This window comes from Callorhinus ursinus, unplaced genomic scaffold, assembly GCF_003265705.2.
Source record: "Callorhinus ursinus isolate GAN/ISIS: 27379988/994484 unplaced genomic scaffold, GSC_fseal_2.0 scaffold1, whole genome shotgun sequence".
Lineage (NCBI taxonomy): Eukaryota > Metazoa > Chordata > Mammalia > Carnivora > Otariidae > Callorhinus > Callorhinus ursinus.
Genome location: NW_027397063.1, coordinates 63,075,075 through 63,100,642, shown reverse-complemented (window position 1 = coordinate 63,100,642; position 25,568 = coordinate 63,075,075). Strand labels below are relative to the sequence as shown.

Here is a 25,568-nt window from a genome sequence, read left to right as displayed (position 1 = left end):
TGTTTGGAAGGATCCCCCCTAAGTGAGGTGATGCCCCTCTTGGAACATTGCATCAGGAGGCATAGAATGTTTTGTTTTGTTTTAAAATTTTATTTATTTGACAGAGAGAGAGAGAGAGAGAGAGAGCACAAGCAGGGGGAGCGGCAGGCAGAGGAGAGGGAGAAGCAGGCTCCCCGCTGAGCCGAGAGCCGGAAAACAAGGGGCTTAATCCCAGGACTCCGGGATCATGACCTGAGCCGAAGGTAGATGCTTAACCGACTGAGCCACCCAGGTGCCGCAGGAGGCATAGAATGTTGATGTGTCTCAATCCTTTGCTCACCTGGATAACTGCTCTTTTTAAATCTTACACATGAAACCAGTTAATTAAAATGTCCCGAGGCTTTCCTGAATGGTTTGCGTGATTTAGAGAAAGCATTAAGTACAAATTAAACAAGCAGCTCTTTGAGAACTTCTGGAATTGCCTTTTCCCAGGGGATTCAGAGTGCTCTGTTACCTCATTTTCTTCTTTTGCAGCCAGAGCAAGGAAAAAATAATATACTTTCCGTTCTTTTATATTTGAGAGGAGTGAAATTAAGGGTCAGGTTAAATGCAAAGTCTCAGCAGCTAGAAAATCGATGGTTATTTTCGATGCCAATAAATAAGCCTGTCTAGGAGAACATGCATTTAGGCTTTTAGGACCATTTGCTTAAAAGCATTTCCATGGGCTACAGAAGCTTGGTTGGAAACGGGCTTCAACTAGTAGAGGACATCATAGAAAAAGAGTAAGAAATGACCCTTCCCACAGAGGCCACATCCCATGGAAGGGGGAATGGAGCCTGGCTCTCCTGAAGGACTCTGACCTGACAAGCTGCCCTGCTCACTGGCTCTGCACAACCCTTGGATTTTGAGTTTCTGGCTTTGGTAGAAGGCCCTGCCCCTGCCCTAGCAGAGGTGACTTACTGATGCATTCTCCACCTCCTGGATCCTGGATGCACATACCAACTGGCTGAAGGCCAGTGCTTGGCTCTGCCTGCCTGGGCATGACGTGTAATACTCCAGGATAGCCTGATCTGGGCAGAGTGGAGAAGGGCTCCTTTATCCCTTCCAGCCCTGGCTCACGTAGATTCTGTTGGCAGTCACATCACTTACGATTCATGGTTGACCAGACTACGTTGTTTTTACATATGCTGCCGTGTAAGACCATATTTCTCCCAGGCTGCGCTGTGTCAATGATATTTGTCCCTCCTAGACCCCATCTTGTTATAGCGAGCTTGTGAAATTACTTAATCATGACTCCTTGCCCCAGAAAGCCGGGTTACTCGTTATTGTTGTTGATTCATGATGGACGAGACACAGACCAATAAGATGGAGAAGAAGCCAGAATTAATGCTGGGCCAGCATGGGGTGGCATCTCAAATGTGGCTGACTGAGCCACCCAGGTACCCCTGGATAACACATTTTTATAAATATTTTAAAAACTTTATGTTTTGAATAGGTAATATATTCACATAGTACAAAATTCAAATGGTACAAAATAGTACATGGTAAACAAGTTTATCTCCTACCTCCTCTCCCCTGTTACCAGCTGCTCAGGTGTCCCTACCACCTCCATTTATTGTTCGTGGTTTAATATTTATTTAAAAATTAACAGTACCTTGGGGCACCTGGGTGGCTCAGGTGGTTAAGCGTCTGCCTTCGGCTCAGGTCATGATCTCAGGGTCCTGGGATCGAACCCCATGTTGGGCTCCCTGCTCCGCTGCAGGTCTTCTTCTCCCTCTCCCTCTGCCCCTCTCCCCTTTTGCTCGCTCTCTCTCTCTCCTCTCAAATAAATAAATAAAATTTTTTAAAAGATTAAAAAAAAAACCTCACAGTACTTCTCCTTCTGGGAAGATGGAGTAGATGTACTTTTCTCTATTCCTCCCATTGGATACAACTAAAACCCCCAGGTTCTATAAAACAAGCATAACAAGACTCTAGAAGATGGAGAGAAGAAGATGGATCAGCTAGGGGCCGCAGGGTCCAAGAAACAACACAGTGATGAGCTCTTTAGGTTTACTTTGCCCTTCATCTCTCCCATACCACACTGGAGCTGAAGAGGCTAGCAACCCAGAAATGCCAGTGAGCTCAGGACAAAAAGCCCCAGCAGAAGCCTGCTCTCTCTAGCCCAAAGGCCAGCCTAGCAAGACAGAAAACTTGGGACAGTAATGGCTCTACTCCAGCTGAACACCACAGGAAAACCTGTGGCCCCACCCCTATCTGCACCTGCAAAAGCCAGTGCTGAGCCTCAACTTCCACGATCACCAGGCTGTAGGGGGTACCCCAGTCCCTCCAGCAGAGGTAGTGTCCGAGAAAGCTTTTGTTCTCACCCAGCAGTAATCAGGCACCCTGCCTGCTTGGGTGGGAGTCTGGGAGAGTCAGGACTTTACCAGCCTCTCAGCAGTAATGAGACCACACGCTCCCATGCATGTGGGGAGCAGTAGTGAGGCACTCCAACCCTTCCCAGCCAGAGAGTAGGAGTGGAGACCGAGTCAAGGTGGGAACTCCCATCCCTACCCCGCACTAACACTTCCCAGTTTAGTTTATGAAGGTAGTATTACCCTGATTCTCAAGCCAGACAAAGACTACAAAAAAAAAGAGAACCTTACACCAATATTCCTCATGAATATAAATGCAAAAGTTCTTAAAATTTTAGCAAATAGAATTCAGCAACACATAAAAATAGAAACCATGAAAAAATGGGTTTCTCCAGGAATTGAGATAACACACAAAAATGTGTGTATTTTTGTATTCTAGCAATGAACTTGAGGATATCAAAATTTAAAACAATACCATTTAAAATGCTCAAAAAATGAGATACCAGAGGTATAAATACAATAAACATGTACAGGATTTGGGGCGCCTGGGTGGCTCAGTCATTAAGCTTCTGCCTTCGGCTCAGGTCATGGTCCCAGGGTCCTGGGATGGAGTCCCTCATCAGGCTCCCTGCTCAGCAGGAAGCCTGCTTCTCCCTCTCCCCCACTTGTGTTCCCTCTCTCGCTGTGTCTCTCTCTGTCAAAGAAGTAAGTAAAATCTTTAAAAAAAAAAAAAAGTACAGGATTTGTATGCAGAAAACTATACAGTACTGATGAAAGAAAATCAATGATCTAAATAAATGGAGACCCATACTAAGTTCAGGGGGGATTGAAGAACTCGAAAAAGTAAAAATGTCAGTTTCCTCCAAATTGTTATAGGAGTTTAGCACAATTTCTATCAAAATCACAGTCAGATTTTTATAGATAAGGACAAGATTGTTCTAAAATTTATATGAATAGGCAAGGAAGATAGAATAGCAAAAACAATTTTGAAAAAGAAAAATAAGATGGGAGCACATAGCTCAATGAATCATAAGAGAGAATCCAGAAATAGACCCACACACATATGCCGGACTGATGTTTGACAAAGGTGCAAAAGCAATTCAAGGCAGAAAAGAGAACATTTCAAAAAAAAAAAAAAAGGTCCTGGAGCCATTGGACATTCATAAACAAATAAATAAACTTTGACCTAAGTCTCATGTTATATGCAAAACTCAAAATAGATTGTGGGCTTAAAATGTGAAACATAAAACTATCAAATTTTTAGGAAAAAAAACAAGAGAAAATCTTCGGGTTCTGGGATAGGCAAAGAGTTCTAAAACTTGACACCAAAAGCGTGACCCATAAAAGGAAACGTTGATAAATCAGACTTCATCCAAATGAAACAGTTTCCCTCTGCAAAAGACCTTGTGAAGAGGAAGAAAAGACAACTTGTAGAATAGGAGAAAATAGTTGCATCCTGCATATGTAACAGAGGACTTGCATCTAAAGCCTGTAAAGAACTCTCAGAACTCAATAGTGAAAGAACAAACAATACAGTTAGGATATGGACAAAAGAGGGGCGCCTGGTGGGCTCAGACAGGAGAGCGTGCGACTCTTGATCTCAGGTTTTTAAGATCGAGCCCCAGACTGGGTGTGGAGATTACTTGAAGATAAAATCTTTTTTTTTTTTTTTAAAGAAGAATATGGACAAAGGACACGAAGAGACATTTTACCAAAGAGGATATACAGATGGCAAATAAGCACATGCAAAGATGTTCAACGTCATTAGCCATTTGAGAAATATACTTTGAAACCACCATAATCAGAATGGCTAAAATTAAAAAAATGTGACATCACCAAATGCTGGTGAGGATATGGAGAAACTGGATCACTCATCCATTGCTGCTGGGGATGTAGAATGCTATAGCCACTCTGGAAAGCAGTTTGACAGTTTCTTAAAAACTAAATGTGCATCTACCATATGACCCAGCAATTATTCCCCTGGGCGCTTACTCAAGAGAACAGATGTGTACAAAAACTCACACAGGAATGTTGATAGCAGCTTTATTTGTAATAACCCCAAACCGGAAACAGCACAGATGCCCTTGACTAGTTGAATGGTTAGGGGTGCCTGACTGGCTTAGCCGGTAGAGCACGCGACTCTTGAGCTCAGGGTTGAGTTCGAGCCCCACATTGGGCATGGAGCCTACTTAAAAACAAAAACAAGCACACAAAAATAGTTGAATGGTTAAACAAACTGTGGTATATCTGTGCCATGGAATATAATTTAGCAATTGAAAGAAGAACAAATTACCGGTACATGCGACAATCTGGTTGAATCTCCAGAGAATTATGTTGTGAAAAAAGCAATCCTGAAAGGTTATATACAGTGTGACTCCATTTATATAACACTCTTGAAAGGACAGAATTATAGAGATGGAGAGCAGATTAGTGGTTAAAGAGGATGTGGGGGGGACAGAAGTGGGTGTGGCTCTGAAAGGGTAACATGAGGGATCCTTGTGGTGATGGAAATGTTTTGTATTTTCACTGCATCTGTGTCAATATCCTGGTTGTGATACAGTGCTATAGTTTTGCAAAATATTGCCATTGGGGGAAATTGGGTAAGAGGTTACAGGACATCTCTCTGTGTTATTTCTTAACTGCATTTGAATCCATAATTATTTCAAAATAAAAGTTTAATTGAAAAAAAAAAACTATCAGGGGGGCGCCTGGGTAGCTCAGTGGGTTAAGCGTCTGCCTTCAGCTCAGGTCATGGTCCCAGGGTCCTGGGATCGGATTGAGTTCCGCCTTGGGCTCCCTGCTCAGTGGGGAGTCTGCTTCTCCCTCTCCGTCTGCCCCTCCCCCATTCATGCTTTTTTTTATTTCTTTCTCAAATAAATAAAAAAAATCTTAAAAAAAAAAAAGGAAAGAAAAAAGTATCAGGAGGCAGCGTAAAACCTCAGGGTGAAGCCACTGAATTTGCAGAAGGCTTTGTTAGCAAAGCTGTATCCCCGGACGGCGATTCCTACACAGTGGCAAAAATGGCCACTGCACCTGCTAGCTGACTTCGTCCCAGCTAAACAAGCCTGGAGGAAAGAGGCTGTCTTCCTCAGCAGGACCAGCAGATTGTCCTCAGGGGCTTGGGGTAGGGAGCAGTGCGGGGGGGCACACTGGTGGCTGAGGGTCCTCTGAGTTGTTTGCCCCAGGAACGAGGTCCAGGCAGGAGCACAGCGTTTGCTCACGGCTTCCTTTTCTCCTGCAGGCGCATGCTGATGTTTTACTCCGTCTCTTTGGTCCCTATCAGCCGTCGTGCTTATTCCAATGAGGTGAAGCCGGTGAGTGGCAGCCCAGCTACGGTGGTCACAGCACTTCCCTAGGGGCCCCCAGCCCTGGGCCACCCTCAGAGCGGGACTTTCTTGCCTCTAGGATGCTCGGAGCCACTTTCTCACTCTCTCAACCGTCCCACTTCCACCATCAGATGAAGTTGGGGGTTAAGAGTTTAGACTCCGGGTTCTCTCAGTCCAGGTTTCGGTGCCAGCTCTACCGCGGACTGACTACCTTGGGCATTTCGGAAATATCTGTTTCCTCACTTGGAATGTGGCATAATGATCATACTTAACTGTGTGGAGTTACTGTGGGTGTTAAATAAGAAAAATGTGTGCACAGTGCCTTGCATATGGTAGGAAATGATAAATACCTTGATGATGGGTGTCGTGATGATGGGGGTTGTAGATGAGGAACCTGGGGTCCAGAAGGGAGAAGTGACTTCCCCAGGTAACATTGTCAGTTGGTGGCAGAATTTGGGTTAGAACCTCGTCTCCTGATTCTGAGTCCCAAGCACCTTCCACTCTACTATGGTGCTTCTCGAATAGCTAGAGGCAGGTGGGGAGGGCCAGGACTGGCCCACTTAGTAAACACTAATCGTTACTGCCCAGAGGAGGTTTGGTCACCATGCTCTTAGGATCCTGGGTTCCTAATGTGGGGTCTGACCTTCTAAAACAGGTTGGCAGCAAAGCCGTCCTGGTCACAGGCTGTGACTCAGGATTTGGGTTCTCCTTGGCCAAGCATCTGCATTCAAAAGGCTTCCTTGTGTTTGCCGGCTGCTTGATGAAGGTAAGAGATAGATCATCTTTGTCACCGTTGTCCTTTACACATAGTTACTGTTTTGTAGAGTTTTAAAAATTGTAGTAAAATACACATAACATAAAATTTACCTTAACCATTTTTTTTTTTTAAAGAGAGAGGGAAAGAGAGTGTGGGGTGGGGAGGGACAGAGGGAGAGAGAGAGAATCTTGAGAAGGCTCTACACTCAGTGCAGAGCCCGAAGGCAGGCTCGATCTCATGACCCTGAGATCATGACCTGCGCCAAAACCAAGAGTCAGATGCTTAACCAACTGAGCCACCCAGGCGCCCCTGCCATCTTAACCATTTTTAAGTGTAACATTCACACTCTTATACAACCATTACTCCCATCCATCCCCATAACACTTTTCATCTTGTAAAACTGAAACTCTATACCCAATAACTGTCCATTTCCCCCTCTGTCCACCCAATGGCAACCATTACAATTTCTGTCTTTAGGAATTTGTCTATTCTAAGTACCTCATATAAGTAGAATTTTATGGTATTTGTCTTTTTGTGGCTGGCTTATTTCACTTGGCATAATGTCCTCAAAGTTTGTCCCTATTGTAGCATATTACAGAATGTTTCCTTTTTAAGGCTGAATAATATTCCATTACATGTGTATATCCCATTTGCTTATCCATTCATCTGTCATTGGACACTTGGGTTGCTTCCAGGTTTTAGCTATTGTGAATAAGGATGCTATGAACATGGGTGTACAGATATCTTTTTGAGACCCTGCTTTCAATTCTTCTCAGTATATACTCAGAAGTAGAATCGCTAGATCACATGATAATTCTGTCTTTAATCGAGGAACTGCCATAGTGTTTTCCATGGTGGCTGCACCATTTTACATTCTCACCAACAGGGCACAAGGGTTCCAATTTTTCCACATCCTCACCAATACTTTTTTTTTTTAATAGTGGCCATCTTAATGCTGTGAGGTAGTATCTCATTGTAGTTTTGATTTGCATTTCCCTAATGATTAGTGATATTGAGCATCTTTTCATGTGCTTATTGGCCATTCATATATCTTCTTTGGAGAAATGTCTATTCAAGTTCTTTGCCCAGTTTTAAACTGGATTGTTTGTTTTTATTGTTGTTGCTGAATTTTAGGGGTTGTATATTCTGGATATTAATTCCTTATCAAATATATGATTTGCAGATATCTTCTCCCATTCTACAGGTTGCTTTTTTATTCCATGGGTAGTGTCTCTTGATGTACAAAATTTTAAAATTTTTATAAAGTCCAATTTGCCAATGTTTTCTTTTGTTACCTGTGCCTTTGATGTCATATCCAAGAAATCATTGCCAAATCCAAAGTTGTGTTGCTTTTGTCCTGTTTTCTTCTAAGCATTTTACTTTTGGGGGTCCTATACTTAGGCCCTTGATCCATTTGGAATTAATTTTTGTATATGGTATTAGGTAAGGGTCTAGCTTTTTTCTTTTGCATGTGGACACCCAGTTTTCCCAGCACCATTTGTTGAAAATACTGTCCTTTCCCTCCCATTGAATAGTCTTGGCACTCTTGTCAAAAATCATTTGACCGGGGTGCCTGGGTGGCTCGGTCGGTTAAGTGACTGCCTTCGGCTCAGGTCATGATCCTGGAGTCCCAGGATCGAGTCCCGCATCGGGCTCCCTGCTCAGCAAGGAGCCTGCTTCTCCCTCTAACCCTCCCCCGTTTCATGTACTATCTCTCTCTCTCTCATTCTCACTCTCTCAAAATAAATAAATAAATCTTTAAAAAAAATCATTTGACCGTATATGTGAATGTTTATTTCTGGGCTCTTTCTTCTATTCCATTGTTCCATGTGTCTGTCTTTATGCCAGTACTAGATTATTTTGATTAGTGTAGCTTTGTGGAAAGTTTTAAATCAGTAAATCTATATCATCCAGATTTGTTCTTCTTTTTCAAGATTGTTTTGGCTCTTTCGGGTCTGTTGAGATTTCCTAAGGATTTTAGGATATGTTTTTCTGCAGAAAACATCATTAAGACTTGGACAGGTATGGGATTAAATCTGCAGGTTGCTTTCAGTTGTATCTACATTTTAACAATATTAAGTCTTCTGATCCACGCATGTGGGATGTGTTTCCATTTATTTCTGCCTTCTTTAATTTCTTTCAGAAATGTTTCATAGTTTCATTGTACCTCCTTGGTTAAGTTGATTCCTAAGTATTTTATTCTTTTTGTTGGAATAAAATGGAATTATTTTTGCAATTTTGTAACTTCCTTTTCAGGTTGTGCGTTGTTTGTGTAGAGAAATGCAACTGATTTTTGTGTGTTGACTTGATATCCTGCTACTTTGCTGAATTCATGTATTAGTTCCAATAAGTTCTTGGGGGAATCTTTCGGGTTTTCTACATATAAGATCCTATCATCTGAAAACATAATTTTCCTTCTTCCTTTCCAATTTGGATGCCTTTCATCTCTTCAACAGACTCCAGAGTTCCAGATGAGTGCACTTGTCTAGTGATCTAGCAGGAAAGTGATTCCTGCTGCTTTCTATTCTGCCATCTTCCCAGAATCCTACTTCAAGCTGAGTATTTAATCCCAGGACTACCCTGGACTTGGGCTGGCGTTTGTAGTTGTTTTTTTTCATTGCTTTCCGAACAGCTGGTTCATCTGTTGCTTAAAACAGTCCATACCTTTTCTCTTCATCTGTAGTCTCACTTGTTCTTCATAGCTTTGTTCATTCATCCATTCCCTCGTCCATTTGCCAAATGCTTATGATGTGCCTGCCCCTTTGATAGGTGCTGTAGAAGAATATTACCTGGTCCCTGCATCTAGGGAGCTCACTGTCCAGTGGTGAAGGACCGTCATGCACAGATTCACCCGGAAGAGTTAGAGTGAAGAGGGTTCTCAGAGTTGTGTGGGGTGTTTAATGAGAGTGCGTAGAAGGAGGGGATTGAGTCTGGCGTGACAGAGGTCACCTTCGTTCTGGGTCACGGAGAATGAGTAATGCTGTCCCAGGTAGAGACTGAGGATCCTTTGCGATTCAACAAGTGGAATTTAGGGTGTCTGAGGGGAAGCCCTGGGACGTGAGGCTGCAAAAGGTATAGGGGACGGTTCTTCCAGTCTGGAGAGTTGTGCAACCTCACCACAGGGCGTCACTCAGAAATTTCTCTCCCTGGGGAAGCTGGGAAATATAGTTCATATTCTGGGACATTATGTACCCTGCTTAAAATCAGGGGTTCTACTGCTATAGAAGAAGGGAAGAATAGGCGTTTGGGACAATTTGCTGTCTCTGCTCTGTAGATGAGGTATTTTTCTTTATTTTGAAGGCAGTAAGAATCCAGAGAAGGAATTTTTTTTTTAATTTTCTTGTTGTTATGTTAATCACCATACATTACATCATTAGCTTTGGATATAGTGTTCCATGATTCATTGTTTGTGTATAACGCCCAGTGCTCCATGCAGAACGTGCCCTCCTCAATACCCATCACCAGGCTAACCCCTCCCCCACACCCTCCCCTCTAGAACCCGCAGTTTGTTTTTCAGAGTCCATCGTCTCTCATGGTTTGTCTCCCCCTCCGATTTAGTCCTGAGAAGGAATTGTTTTTATACTAGATTTAATATCTGTAAAAATAATACCTGTTCAATGTAAAAGTTTCAATAATATAAACAAACAAAAATAATAAAGTAATTTGCATTGCCACAGTTTGAACATATTTTCAGGTCAGAGAGGGTTTATTTGTCCTTTTAATTTTTCTTCTTTTGAATCATGAAAGTAATACATATTTATAATAGATTCAAATCAGACAGAAGTGGATGATGTAAAAAAGTAAAGTATTTTTTTTAAAGATTTTATTTATTTATTTGAGAGAGAGAGAATGAGAGATAGAGAGCACGAGAGGGAAGAGGGGCAGAGGGAGAAGCAGACTCCCTGCTGAGCAGGGAGCCCGATGCGGGACTCCATCCCGGGACTCCAGGATCATGACCTGAGCCGAAGGCAGTCGCTTAACCAACTGAGCCACCCAGGCGCCCAAAAAGTAAAGTATTTTTACTGCAGTCTCTTGCCCCAGAGTAACTAAAATGTATGTGTGTACATTATTTCTGACTTTTGCTAATATAATCAAAGCCACAGTGAATATTCTTACACATATCTTTGCTGGTTTTCATTAGTAATTCTTGGGAAATTTTTCTAGATGTGGAAAATACTGGCTAGAAAGGTGTGCAGATTTTAGGTTTTATTCAAGTCTGTCACACTGCTGCTCCCAAAAGCCATACCAGTGCCTACTCCCTCTGACATACATGCACAAACTTGTTTCAAAACGGTTTTGGGGGTGATGGGTGAGGCACGCTTGGAGTTGGGTTCTCTGCATAATGTGGACTTGCTTCAACAAGTCCTCACAGGAGCTGTGATGCTACAGAACATTTCGTGCCTTTGAAGTTCCTTCTCCATGTTTCCAGTGCCTGTGCCATCATGCTGGCTTGTCCAGTAATGCAGGGACTATGTCCTGACTCCATGGTGCAGAATTGTGCGGAGGAGCCTTTGAGAGAGAGAGAGTCAGGGCCTTGGATTCTAGTCCCATGTCAGCCACTAGCCCAGGGACTAGGCAGACACCTCCCCTCCCCGAGCCCCTTTCTTATAATAAGGGGGTTGGACTGGGTGCTCTGACGTCCTCCTACGCCCACAGCCACGATCCTGACTTAGTGACTGGTGTTTTCTTTAAAATACCAGACAAGGTGACTACCGGATTATGTCTGTTGGTGTTACTTAGTGACTGTTTTGGTGTCATGTGTGTCTTTGCTGGTCAAAAGCTAGAGGAGGCAGAAGTCACTAGAGGTTTGAGTTAATGATGCCAATCAGAAAGCAGTCAGAGCCACTGGAGACCTCGGATAAAGTCTTCCAGCTTGCTGCTGAGATGTTAAGCCATGTGGTGGATTCTGGCTACATCTGTACCCCCAAAACTCTGCCTGCTCTTACTTAGACTTACTCCTCCTCTTGTGCTTCAGGTCTCAGTGCCTTGGGCCAACGCAAGGGCTTGGCTCCAGCAGATGTCTCTAATCTCCTGCGTCATTAACTCCTCACTCTCTGCGGGATCATTTTGGCGTGCGCGTGCGCGCGCGCGCACACGCACACACACACACACACACACACACACACACACACACTGACAACCTCCCACCCCATGTGCACTACTAGCTCATTTCTCTGCACCCCCAGAGGGTTGTTTGTACTGGATAGTTTCACCTATTTACTTCCCATTTTCCTTTCAACCCATATGGATTGGGCTTTGGGCCCCTCCCCTCTGTTTATTTGTTCTTTCATCCAACAAATATCTCTTGAGTACCTACAAGAGCCAACAATATTCTGCTTTGGAGATACAGCATATACCAATTCAATGAAAGGTTCTTGCCCTTGTGGAGCTTACATGGGCGAGGGGGGAGACACACAAGGGGTAGATAAATAAGTAGATTGCTTTCCTGTGGGATGTTGAAGTTATGGAGAAAAATAAAGCAGGAAAAGGAGGTGGAGGGTGAATGTGGTAGAGGGGGTGTTGGGTTTTAAAGAGGAAAGAAAGACCTTACCGAGAGAGTGACATTGGAAGGAGGTGAGGGGTTAGGGAGCAAGTCTTGCAGATAGAAGGGGTAAGAACAGTCGGTCAAGCCAGAGCCCCAGGCAGGGCGTGTGCCTTTGTGTTAGAGAACAGCAGGAGGCCTCTGCGGCTGCAGTGAGGCGGGGAGGGGGGAGAATGGGGTTTGGGGGCAGATCTTGCATCATAGAAGGGACAGAGTGCCTCTCTCTGGGTGCAAGGGAAGGCTTGATAGGCCAAGGTGGCATCTCATTGCCATCTGGAAGGACAAATGGGAGTTCCCTGTGGTGGGTGGTGATGGCATATTTAGTCTGAGGAAGCTGAAGCCCAGAGCCCTCATGGAGTAAGAGGAGACCAGCTGAGAAAAGAAGGCAGGGCCAGACCAGGGGGGCCCAGGGTGCCTCTGACATGGCTTTTATCGAGGATGCCAGCAGCCCCCATGTCGCCAGATCGATTGGCCACTTCTCAGACCACATCGTACTGAACGTATCACAACTTTAACAAACAAACCACTCTTGCATGTTATCCCTTGTTTTGTGACTTTTGGACACCCCACTCTCTTGGTTTTTCTTCCCCTCCCTTGCTAGCTGCTTCCACTGCCCATCCTGTGACTATTACAAGACCCCAGGTTTATTCCTCTTCACTGTTTCTTGTGTGTGTGAGAGATGCTCCCATTTCACATGCTGAGTGTCCTCACCCTGCCTTGGGGTGCCGGACCACCTAGCAGGACAGGCTGAGAGTCTGTGCAACCTTGCTGCCAGGTTCAGTCCGTCATCTGCCTCAGTGTGGTAAGAAATGGAGGTGGAGAAGGTTGAGTTAGTTAACACTGGATGTTAACTAATTGGAATTAAAATAAAAACTTAAAAAAAAAAAACAACTATTAGGGAGCTTACAGTTTATGCCCTGGAGTCTGAGGCCACAGAATGGTATGTTAATATTTACCGAAAGATGTCTAGAGGCCCAAGAATGAGGCTGGAGTGGCTCATCTGGAAGTAGAACAGAGACAGCTGCACCAGGAAAGGGCTGTCCTTCTGCCCGGGCCAGACACTCTTGCCTGGACCTGATGTGGATGAGGGGGAGAGCCCCTGGAGTCATTGTAAGGGTGCCCATCCAGGGAGACTCCTAGGAACACCCATGTGGTCCCAGCCAGAGGGGTGCCTCCCTGAAGCCTGGGCTGAGGGAGAAGAGGCTCAGCTGGAGGTGTCCAGTGGAGGGATCTCTGCAGAACCCATGAAAGCACCACGACAAGGGAGGGCCAGCTCTCGTGCACCTGCTATACAAAGTCACCAACAGCAGACAACAGGACCAGCCTCAGAAGACTACAGTGTTACCCCCTAATTTGCCAGCCCCTGAACCCAACCCTGGAAAGGTCAGAGATTAAGGAACAGATGAGAAGGAGCTAGAAAATAGGGAGAAAGGGCAGTCTTCACCCCTATCTGGTGTCCCATGGGCTTCCCACACTCCCCTAGGTCTGGGTCAGGGCAGGCTTTAAACTGCATACAAGGTGGAGGGCTTGGGTTTTCAAACCAGGCTGGGCTTGAGTCAGTTGATTAGTAGACTAAACTGGACTCTTTAAGTCAAACAAAGACGCTCTCTATCATCTGAGATTGTGTGGAAACACTATAAGAAGTGCCTAAAATTTCATCCAGCGGTAGAAAAGAGAGCTCACAGATGAAATGTAAAGGGATAATGAAAGAAGTGGGTTTATCAGTAAACCAGTTCCACAGGCACCGACACAGCAGGACTGAAAGCTTGTCCCCGAGCAGCAAGACAGATGAAGACGAGGGCAGAAACCCCGGAGCCTGGGAGGCGGTGTGGCCTTGGACTGAGGACAGGTGGATCTGGAAGGGGACCGGCTGCTGTGTTCTGCAGCCCCTGGGCTGAGGGTGGTCAGGAAAGGTTTTCTCTGAACAGGTGAAGGCAAACTGACAGTCTCTGTCCCCGCTGACGTGGCCATCAGGAGCAGCATGTGGAAGCTGCTCAGAGTAATGAGGACTCCTGGGGAGATCTGTCGGGAAGGGAGGAGGTGGGTTTCTCTCCTGAGATCCTGAATGCTGAGCCTGAAGCTGTGAGCCGTGGGACGAACCCCTGGTTTCCTCTGAGGAAGGGTTCTTAGCTGCCACGGTGCCAAGCTGAATTCACGTGGGCCCCCTGAGCTGGGTGAAGAGCCTCGCCTGGGGACTCCGGGGGCATGGGCTCCATGCTGGCTAGAGGCTCAAGGAGAGGTCTGGTGGGGAGTCCGAGAGTTGCTGAAAGGTGGTGGCAGGGTTCACAAAGGCCACGAAGAGGACAGGTTGCTCAGGTGCCTGTCCTCTTGGAAGTAGGCAACAGCACCCGCTCAGGGACCCAGACCACCTGGGCTCTGCTCTGGGGGCGCCTTGAGGGGGCACGACATGAAGACTGCATTCAAACAAGATACGTGATTTCTTGGTGTCTGTGGGCACCAGCCCTTCCCTCCTCTGGACTGGAAGCTGTCGTCCCCAGGACTTCTTTGCTGGTGGACCCTCTCGGGGAACTGCAGCAGGAGCTCTAGGCCTGTACATAGAACACCTGCCTTGTTGTCCGGGAAGGTTGGCACCTCCAGGGATTTCAGAGCCAAGCCTTGGACTAACCAAGCCTCGCACCTGGCAGCTCTGTGCAGAGGGACTCCGGGTGTAGCTGGCGTGCCTGGTGTCAGGCGGGGCCGAGACTCAGAGGGCCACGCATGTTGCTTCTCTTCAGGACCACTGCGGAGGCTCCCTGTAGAGGATGACTGTTTAGGAGTGGAAGAGATCTTGGGGGGCTGGGGATCGGCCTGACCTCCTGTCTGATGCTTGGGTTTTCACCGCACCATGTCCCGCACCCTGCCCCAACCCCGACCTCCACCCTCACCGTCTGAGCTCCTCCCGGGCAGTCTCGCCATCTCTGAACGATGAAGGTCACTCCTCATCTTGGGCTGAATTTGACTTCTTGCCTCTGTTTCTGTTTTGTGGGCGGCATGGGACCAGTCAGCTCCCTCGCTGTCATGTTCTCCCCAGGTCTCTCTCCAGAGTGATTATCTCCAGAACCTCGGGCCCCAGTTGACACAGTCCCGTCACCATTCTCTCCTATGTCTCTCTGACATGGCGTGATGCAAACGTCTCATCCTGGGGTCCTCCTGGTTCAGACCACTTAAACCAGGCTCAGCCTAATTCGCAGAGAACTTTTCACTGTGGACATATGCGGACATCCTTGTGCTTCCTACTCTTGGCCTTGCTGGGGAGGTTAGCTTCAGTACCACCTGTATCCCAGGCATGCCCTTGGCTGAGAGTAGGCATCTCCCTCTCACTTCAGCCCCTGGCAGCCCCTGCCGTCCTCCTGCTAGATGCCTTCCTGTTGCCTGCACCACTGAGGAAGTCACTTCCAATTACATTATAACTGATGGTGTTTGATTTTCACATCCATTGTAGCTCATCCCTAAGGTGGAAAAGATATGGGTCGTAGAATGGATGAAATATGGTAATAGAACCTGCCTCACGGTGTGCAGACTAATGAGAAATGCATATCAAGCGCTTAGCACAGTGGGAAGCACTGTCAACACTCAGTAAATGATGCTGGTTTTTATTCACGCCCTCCAGCAGCTCACCACTGCACCCCAAGAAGACCCCCGCCCACCTCCCCAGCCTCCTGTGCAACCGCTTCCTTATGCCCCTGCTCTGCCTGCAGAGGCCTTACCTCTGCCTGAAATGTCCCATCCCCAGAGCCCCTCTGGTCCATGGCCTTGGCTGTCACTGCTCCTGAAAGGCCTGCCCTGGCCGTCTCCCCTCCTGCAAGCTTTCATGTGGCAAATGCTGCCCATATTGTTCGCTTATGCATCCTCTCCCTTCCCAAAAATGTGCCTCCTTAAGAACAGGGGATGAGTTATTTATTTTTGTGTCTCCCAAGTTCTTAGCGCAGTGCTGGAACAGAATGGAGGCCCAAGAAATGCTTGCTGAGTGAGTGACCCTTTCTCATATTTAATAATACCTGGATTTACATAGCACTGTATAGTTTAACAGGTTTTTAATAAAGATGACTCCATCATTCCATTAACCTGAGCAGGTCAGGACAGGTGGTGATGTACTTATTTCTAAGCTGGAAAAACTGGGCACCTGTTAAGGGTTGCTTGCACCTGAGGGCACAAAGCCTGGGTAGTGACGGGACTGGAATGAGAGCCTGCTCTGACTTCTGACCATCTTGGTGGTGACAGGCCTGTGGCTTAGACCAGAGGTGACAAGCTGGCAGCCCCCTAGTCACATGTGGCCTGTGGATGCGCTTTGGCCTACACTGTGTTTCTTTTTTAAATGTGAGTAAGTTGCCAACACTTAAAAAATTGGGAAATCCTAATTACTAGCTTAAACATCTGAGCATCTGGCGAGCCTGGGTTACACCCATAGCCATGTGGGCGGCAGCTAGGAGGGGGGGGAGAGGAAGCCACATGCTTCATTCCCAGCCCACCCCCCCCACCCCCCACCCCCGTTGTCAGACACCTGCATGCCTAGCCCTGATAGGTACTGACTTCGCAACCTTTGCTTAGAGAAAGCCTCCCGCCAATGAGGCCTTGGGGGCTTGTGTCTGTGGCACTTGGGTTGGCTTGATCTGTCATCAGTCCTGGGGTTGAATAGAACCACCTGCTGCTTGAGCAGCCCCAGTAGGTCTCCAGAGACCCCGTCCTGCAGTTGTTAGTTGTTAGTAAGCCCCAGGCTTTGGCAAGGCCTTGGCCCTGGTCCTCCGACTGGAGGCAGGGTGGGAAGGAGGTGGTTGAAGCAGCAACTCTCTCCTCCCCAGGACAAAGGAGACGCTGGAGTCAAGGAGCTGGACAGCTTGAAGAGTGATCGATTGAGAACTGTCCAGCTCAATGTCTGCAAAAGTGAGGAGGTGGAGAAAGTGGTGGAGACCGTCCGCTCGAGCCTGGAGGACCCTGAGAAAGGTAGGGGGCCCGCTGGGGCAGTAGGGCTAGTGCACCAGCCGTTCCGAAGGCACCTTTCCTAAACACTACCGCCCATTTGCCAGTATCCTGTCAAAAGTCCGCTTTCCCTGTTGTTGAAGCTCTTCTTGCACAGCGGGAGGAAGTGGGTTAAATTAAATACACCCATGCAATAAGGCAATGTGAAGTAAAGCCAGAGGTGCTTTCAAAATCTCTAGGGGTGGTGAATAGATGAGCACGGGGGCAGGTCAGTTCAGACAATGCTCATCGAATGCCCACTCTGGGCCAAGTGTTGGGGACACAGAGATGGCCAAGACACAGTCCTTGTTCCCAAAGACCTCACGGTTCACTGGGGGGCTAACCCAGATGATCTCCACAGCCCCTCTCAGGAAGCAGCACATGACGGAGGGACACAGCCCAGTCCTGGGTGGGGTGGGGAGCCTGTTAATGAGAGCAGATCACGGCAGGGTGCAGGAAGGCCATTCCAGGAGTAGGGGAGAGAAGGAACAATGGTGGGAAGCACACGGGGTATGCTGGCGGACAAGTCCGTGGTCAAGTCTGGTGGAGGTGGTGGGGGTTGAGGGGTTGAGGAGGGAGGTCAGGCAGTGCCTGGGGTCCATGGCCACTCTCCTGAGGACACCGGGAGCCACTGTAGATTTCCCAAGGGGAATGACCTGTCGGTCTGGGGACTGGGGTAGCAGTGTGGAGGCTGGATTTAGAGGGAGAGCATGAGTGCGGGAGTACCCCTGAACAAGGGCAGCAGGTGTTGGGGATGAGGAGAGATCAGATCCGGGAAGACACAGCTGGCTGGACTTGGTGATGCATGCATGCGGGGGATGAGGGAGAGGCATGAGGCCTCTCCTGACACCGGGGGCCCCCCCCCCCCCCGGAGGAGCAGGGTGAGGCATGCGGAGTGCCCATGGGATGCCCTGTGGGAATGTCTGGGTGGAGACGAGACGTCCAGGGCTGGAGGTGAGGCTAGAGTGGGGAAGATGCAAGGTGTGCCTCCTGGGAACGTGAGCAATCAGGGGCTGGAGAAGGGGAGAGGCAGTTGGCAGAGAGGTTGGGTACTGTGCCCCCAGAAGCCGAAGGAACAAAAAGTTTGAGGGCCAGTAGCCCACAGGGTCACATGCTGCAGGAAGTTCCAGTAACATAAGGACTCGGGTGTTCTCCCAGTTCAGCCCATGGAGGGGCCTTGGTGGGAGGGGCTCTGTTCAACAGAGGGGAGGAGACCCCATTCAGGGAGCACACAGCCATGGTGCATTCTGGGCTACCTGCTTCCTCTCAGACGTTTACCTTTGAGCTTCCCTGCAGACCAGGCAGAGAGGGTTCTCTCTTCCCCACAGGTGGGCGGGGCATCTCTCCTGAGTGGTGACTTCAGGCACTGGTAGCGGGGAGGGGAGGAGAGGGCACCCCCTGCGCCGGTGCTGGGCGCTGCTGAGCATTCATGAGCCAGGCAGAGAGGCTGCCATCTCCCAGCGGCTGCCTCAGAGCTGCTGTGCCGAGAAGCTGTTGCTCGGGCTGCCAGCCTGTCACTGACGTCCCCTTGTCCGCCCAGGGCCGCCCCCACCTCCAAAGCCGGCCATTCGCAGGCTGCCCTGGTCTCGGAGGAGAGGCCTGTGAGTTCCCTCACTCACTGCACATCTGTTTCGCAGGGCCAGGGCTCCCGTCCCATTACGGAAAGGCAGGATGGGTCCCATGGGGTGCTTCCCAGCTCAGGAGGTACAGCCTGCCTCGGCCCTCCTGCCCGCCTTCATCAACCAGGAGGCAGGCAGACAGCCGCAGTCGGCGCCATAAAGCCCCGTCATGGCAGCCTGTGGGTCTGTGGTGATTTAAAATGGCCATGGAAAGAGATCGCCGCTGTAGACCCGAGCACAGAGTGGGGCTGGACCAGAGCTGGGGGCTGCTCGGGACCCCGGTCCCGGTCCCCTGCCACCAGGACAGAACCACCTCCATTCCCCATATCGGTCCGGCCAGTTCGCTTGAGCGGAACCACAAGGGGGGGGGCGCTCACCCCCCCTGCCCTGGGACTAAGCTCAAACCCTACTCCCACCCCGATGCATAAGCTTTTCCCTGCTGCCTTTTTCCACATGACACATTCCAGCGAGGGTTGATAAACCACAGCATGACCTTACTCACCCAATGCTGCGTTTTCTGGAAAAAGATTTGAAGATTTTTTTTTTAGGTCTGAAAAAGATGAGAAATCTGTCAGACATGTGGTTGTCCAGGTCTCTCTCTCCCCGCTTCTCCTTCCACCTCTCTTTCTTCCCTGTGGCCCCCACCCCTGCCCCACCAAGGGCTGTCTCTGTCCCCGTAGAGCGGCTGCTCTTCTCCCCTTCTCTGGCAATGCTGTCTTTGAACTCCACGTGGCGCCCTTCTAGAGCTTTCAGACCAGCTTGGGGTCCCTAAGCAGGTGGCCACTTCTGACTCACTCTACCCAGGCAGGATCCTTCCAGGAGACAAGTGGAGAGTGTGCGTTTTGATGGCGAGATGGGTGCCTTTCATCCCGCCTCTGTGGAGCGGGGCAGCCAGCCTCGGGGGGGTGGGGGGCGGGAGATGAAGGAGATTGTCTGATTAGAGCAGGTGAGCCATCTGCCACCAGCCCCTGCACTTGCCAGCAGAGCTCCGAGGGACTGGATGGACATCTGGGCAGTGCCCACCCCGACCCTAGCGAAAGGCTGAGTGAGCCAACTGGCACACCTGATCTTGAAACCATCACTTAACCTCACAGTCAGGAGATATTTATTGAGTACCTGCTGTATGCCTGGGAGTGTGCTGAGCACCAGTGAAGGTATGACCTGGCAGGAGGAGTTTGTGGTTGGACACCAGCCAGATGTAAGTCGGTGACTTCATGGCAGGACCCCTTCAGAACAGTTACAGCACTGGGGACATTGGGCCATGGAGAAGGAAGACCCTGCCTTACATCTGGGACACCCTCAGTCTGGGAGTGAGAAGACTGAACTTACTGTGGGCTGCACCCTCTTACTAGAAGTGTGACCTTGGGTTTGTACCTTCCCCTGTGTGGGCCTCAGCTTGCCTATCTCTGAAGTGGGAAAAGTGCCCTGCTCACACATCCAGTGCTCACACCTAGATCTGACCACTACGGGAACATGGGCAGAATATCAGCAAAAGCTGTCCTCAGGCTGAGGGATGGGGAGCTCAGCAGAGCCAGGAGAGGCCACGAGGCAGAGGAGTGGCCAGCTGTTCCGCCTTCCAGAGGGCGGAACAAGAAGCATGGCAAAGGAGGCCTCACGCACCCCTACGGAGGGAATCGTCAGCAGGAAGTGACGGACAGAGGAGGGGAGTCTGGCTGAGGGGCCGACCGGAATGGAGGTGGAGGACAGAGGCTGTGACAGGGAGACCCGGGAGAAGTTCTCCAGTGATACAGGATGGAGATGACAAGGACCCACCCTAATGCTGTGGCAAGAGGAAAGAAGACACGGATTCTATGACACGGCAGAGGGAGCCAACAACAGCACAGGGTCGAGCATGATGGCCGTGTCCTCACACAGACCTGGGTCCAAATTCCATCCTGTCCCCCTGTTAGCTGAGTGACATTGAGCAAGGTGTTTCACCTCCTGGAGGCTCAGCTGTGTCCTCCAGACCTGGGACAACTTAGCATCTGAATGAATGCCCGCAGAGTGCTTAGCCTAGGGCCTGGCCACTGTCCTTTTGATCTTGATCAGTAGTATTAACAGTTCTCATCAGATGGGGGAGAAGCGAGAGCATCCCGGGGTCTGTTAGCGAGGAGGAAAGTGAGGCGCGGGCTGGGGCTGCTGGAACTCGCCGTGCTGGCATGTGGGGGGGCGACCTTGGGGCACTGAGCTGAAAGTGACCGTCAGGAGGAGACTGCAGTCGGGAGAGAGCCATGAGTCCGAGGGTTACACGGGCACCCTTGACGTCTGGATGCGCTGCGGCTGTTGCAGGAAAACAGCCGTCCCTCAGACCTGCAGGAATGTTCGCTGTGAGTTTATTTGGAATGTTGGCTGGGGACTCCAGAGAGCTCCTAGGTCCACAAACTCTTACTCCTTATCAAGTCAGCAGAGCTATAATCCAGGAACGATGTGCTTTCACAGGTCAAGTTCAGTTACACTCTTTTGGATACCAGTGTCAGATGTAATTAGTTTTTAGCTGGAAGAAAACCCCACAGCTGTGTATTTTAAGGTGTGATACGGTCTTGTGTGAATCAAACACAAAGCAGCTGGAGATTTCGATGAACATAAAGAAGACGAGGCTGCCTAGGCACTGAGTGTAATTTGGGAGAAGGTAGTCTAGGACATTGACGAATGCCTGTATTTAGGGGGCGGGCAGAAGAAGGGTGGTCGGGGCGGGGGGGCATGCAAGAGATGCTTGGGTATCATTAATGCCAAGGAAGGAATGAGTGTCAAGAGTAATGAGTAGTGCGCATACTGGGTGAAGTGAGTGAAGATGGGAGGGAGGGATGATGGGGCATCCTTAGGATGTCGCACCCCAGACACTGTGGGACAGCAACAGGGCTGGAACCGAGAATGGCAGGGAAATGGGGTCTGGAGGGTGTGGCTTGTGTTCTCAGAAGCCTGGTGGTGGAGGGAAGGAGAACAGACGGTGGTGTGAGGCTGTAACACGGTAAAGAGGAGGTTCTTTAGGATCTTGAGACATGGTATTTGTAGACAATTGATTCATCTGGCAAACATTTATTGAGCATCTGATGTGTACAATGTTGGAGGGAGGGAGCCAGGGGTAAGAAAAGGGTTGAAGTTGCATGAAAAAGGAACAAGGAGTGATGGCTTGTGGTTTGGAAGGTGGAGGGTGAAGTGTCAGCCTCGGCAGGTGGTGGGAGGCCTCCTGCTCTTCCCGGGAAGAAGAGAGGGGTGAAGACCCCCGGGGAGGTCTGCGGGGTGGGGGCTGTAGTGGCCATGTCACCGCGAGGTCACTGGTGAGACCCGAGGGCCTGCGGCTTCAGCTCAGCCGCTGTGGGGAGTGAGAGTGAGAGCTTCATGAGCACTTTGTTAACCAGCAATTTCCTTCCCTAATAAATGTCCTTAATTCTCCGTAATTGAAGGAGAAGGCACCAGAGGTCAGTTGAAGCTTTAATTTGGGTAACACGGAAGGAAAGCAGCTAGAGACCAATTACTCTGTCATTTACACAAACTCATTTCCATGATTAACTTGGAAAGCGAAGCGGGGCCAGGGTTCCCGCAGGCAGGAGGGCAGCTCTGCCCTGAGGCTGCAGCCCATGCAGTCCTTACACCCCGCAGAGTGAACTCAGAGGCTCTGCAAAGCAAGGTGGCCTCCTCGGGGCCTCCTTCCCTCATGCAGCTCTGCCTCTGACCTGCCGGGCGTGCTGAGGCCATCCTCCTCCTCGGGGCCTCTGCTTCCCTGGCTGTAAAAATAGTGGTGAGGATCCGAGGATCCTTCTAGCACCAGTGTTCCCTGAGTCTACAGAAGCCAGCTGTCCCCTAGCTGGTCTTACAGGAAACAGTCCACCCAAGTGTACTCAGGGCGTGTATGCTTGCTCCAACTCTGTACCCCACCCGGGACCACACAAGGCTGAGGGCTGTTCTCGACCTGCAGAGACCAGGTATATACACATGGGCCGTGGGGCTCACCGGTGATAACCAGCAAACAGTGCATGCTTCAGAGAGGGGAAGATCCGAGCATGGAGTCATGGTGAGGAGGGTCTCAGGATGGATCAGGACTGGGGCCCGACTTGAGGTCAAGTCTTAGCTGAGCCTCTAACTGCTGTGAGACCTTGGACACTGGGTCCCCTCCGTGGTCCTCCAGAGAAGACTTGGCCTGGAAGACTCCTGAGGTTCTCCTGGCTTCTGGCTGGAGGTCAAAGGCAAGCGAAGGTGCGGAGGCAGAAATGAATACACAGTGCAGGGTGAGGGGAGGTGACTGCACGGAGCCAGTGGGACTGAGTGAGCCGAGGTGGGACTCCAGGCTGTCGACACAGGGCTGGGTCATGGTGGGTCCAGAGAGTCTATGCAGGGAGAAGCAAGATAGTAATTGGACATTTTAGACTTAAGGGAGGGTCACAGCCAGCACCGTAGGCCTCTCTCTCTCCTGTTATTCTTGGTGATTCCAGAAAGTGTCCCGAGAGCCTTGGACAAGAAGTAGCAAGTTTTGGGGACAAAGCGGAGAGGGGCATGGGCTGCAGGCTGATGGTGTCTGAGGCCAAGCGTGTGTGGTGACCGTGGTTCTGTCGCATCCTGTCCAGGCCTGTGGGGCCTCGTTAACAATGCGGGCATCTCAACTTTCGGAGAAGTCGAGTTCACCAGCATGGAGACCTACAAGGAAGTGGCGGAAGTGAACCTTTGGGGCACGGTGCGGATGACAAAATCCTTTCTCCCCCTCATCCGAAGGGCCAAAGGTGAGTTGGAAAGGGATTTCCTCCTGTCCCACCTTTTCCTCTTTGCTTAGAATGGAAAGAGGTCTCAGCAGAGCCAACCTCCATGCCTCAGTGAGGCTGAGCACAGGACTCTCGGAGGCTGTGCAGGTCCTGTGGATGGTGGCAAGTGGAGGTGCCTTGGCCAGCCGGATGGAAAGGGATGTGTGGTTTTCAGAAAGGAGGGCAGCTGAGAGGTCAGCCATCTCGAAGGCTAAAAGATTATAGCAGCCACCCCACTCTGGGGACCTAATCTAGAGAAATAACCACCCTTGCGCACCGAGCTGTGTGTATATACACCAACTATAGAGAGAGGCACGGTTAAGTCAGCTTTGGCATATCCATTCTATGGGTTACTATGCCGCGGTTAAAAAATAACACAGTTGTGGTAAAGTGTGAAATATAGAAATAATAATAATAATAATCAAGATTAGAAATTTAGAAAACAGACAAAACTCTCAAACCATGTTGGGTAGCCAAAGAAGGCACTGATCTAGATGTCCTCCCCAGATAGCGAACGATGATGGCAAAAAGGGATGACCCACACGGCCTACCCCAAAGTTTCAGCAATGATAGAACGAACCCTGAGAGCGGCTGTAGGATTTTAGAAGAATACTCCAACCCTCCAGTGACTTCCAACTTAGAGGTTTCTGAAAGGTGTCTCCCCGCGGTGCCCAGGATGGGGCCATGCATTCACTTCCTGAGGGCACTACCGGGGCAAGCAGGTCCCAGGTCCGCCTGGGCTTACTTGGAAGGGCTCCGCCTCCATCCCAGTACCTGGGGCTGGGCCTGTGGAAAGCCTCTTGAGGTCACCACTCTCTTCCAGTGCCGAAGACTCTGTCCACATGTCCTAACCCTGAAATCAGGTTCAGAACCCTGGCTTGGCCTGCTTGCAGCCAGAGCCCTAGTGGGTGCTAGCGATTTGCCCATTACACGGTGCCCTCCTGGTATGCAGGCCTGCTCATTTCTCTTCCCCTGTCCTGCCTGGCACAGTCAGGGAAAATCTGGCCATGTGGGCCTGAGCTGGCCTCAACTATGAATTAGAAGGCCCCCTGACCCTGGGTAGTTCAGGCATCGAAACAGGTGTCAGGGCCAGGAGGCCAGGTTCCAGCCAGGCCTCTGGAAGCCTGCCAGGCCCCAGGCCCTCTGCCTGACCAGTCAGTGCCTCCTGAGCAGGAGTTTGCTGTCTTCCTTTGTAGGCCGCGTCGTCAACATCAGCAGCATGCTGGGCCGCATGGCCAACCCGGCCCGCTCCCCCTACTGCATCACCAAGTTCGGGGTGGAGGCCTTCTCTGACTGCCTGCGCTATGAAATGCACCCGCTGGGCGTCAAGGTCAGCGTGGTGGAACCTGGCAACTTCATCGCCGCCACCAGCCTCTACAGCCCTGAGCGCATCCAGGCCATTGCCAATAAGATGTGGGATGAGCTGCCTGAGGTGGTGCGCCAGGACTACGGCAGGAAGTACTTTGACGAGAAGATCGCCAAGATGGAGACCTACTGTAACAGTGGCTCCACAGACACATCCCCTGTCATCAGTGCTGTCACCCACGCTCTGACCTCTGCCAGCCCCTACACTCGCTACCACCCCATGGACTACTACTGGTGGCTTCGAATGCAGGTCATGACCCACTTGCCTGCAGCGGTGTCCGACAGGATCTACATACACTGAAGACTTTCCCACTGGCCTCTGGTGGGAGGGAAGGGAGAGGCGGAGGGAGGGAGGGTCTTGGGTAGTTACCTCTTGAGTACCTACTTGTGCATTACCCACAGTCCCAGGAGAACCTACCACCAGTTGTAGCATTCACCAGAGGGGATAGGCCAGCCCTACTTGTGTGCACAGCGAGTGGTTTGGGCCTTCTCAGTCAGCGTAAGGAGTGGTGGGCAGGCTCCCCACACCTCTGGGCAAACACGGTGCATCCATCTTTCCCAGGCTGACTTCATACAGAGAGTTTGGGAAGACACGTTTATATTAAAAACAGATTTATTATTAAATACAGTATGAATCCTTTACGTTTTAAAGCCAAACAACTGTTCAAACATTTATCTCATTTGATCCTTAAACCAGCCTCATGCGTGAAAAGAACAGATATTTTTTTTTTCTTTTGAACGTGAAGAATGTGTGGCCCAAAGAGGTACACGAGTAACCGTTTGTTGTTGACACATAGTCCAGGTTATGTGTTTCTGCCACCACTGTAGAAACGCTTCATGGTGTGCGTTCCAGGGCTGCTCTGGATCCAGTTATCTGAGGATCCTGTGATGAGCTCTGTACCCTCACCTGAGCCAGACACACCACATGCCCTCTGTG

At 49.6% G+C, this 25,568-nt stretch overlaps 1 protein-coding gene across 5 annotated transcripts in view; it reads left to right on the top strand.

Moving 5' to 3' along the window:
• Positions 1–25,255, top strand: part of BDH1 (3-hydroxybutyrate dehydrogenase 1) — a 41,659-nt gene extending 16,404 nt beyond the window's left edge. For all 5 annotated transcript variants that reach the window (XM_025876333.2, XM_025876323.2, XM_025876352.2 and 2 more), the window contains exons 3-7: positions 5,575–5,647; positions 6,315–6,425; positions 16,758–16,899; positions 23,096–23,248; positions 24,463–25,255. In XM_025876333.2, coding sequence (XP_025732118.1) covers positions 5,575–5,647; positions 6,315–6,425; positions 16,758–16,899; positions 23,096–23,248; positions 24,463–24,932 — 949 coding nt within the window. In that variant the 3' untranslated portion in view covers positions 24,933–25,255. The remainder of the gene's footprint in view (positions 1–5,574; positions 5,648–6,314; positions 6,426–16,757; positions 16,900–23,095; positions 23,249–24,462) is intronic.
• Positions 25,256–25,568: the final 313 nt, after the last annotated feature.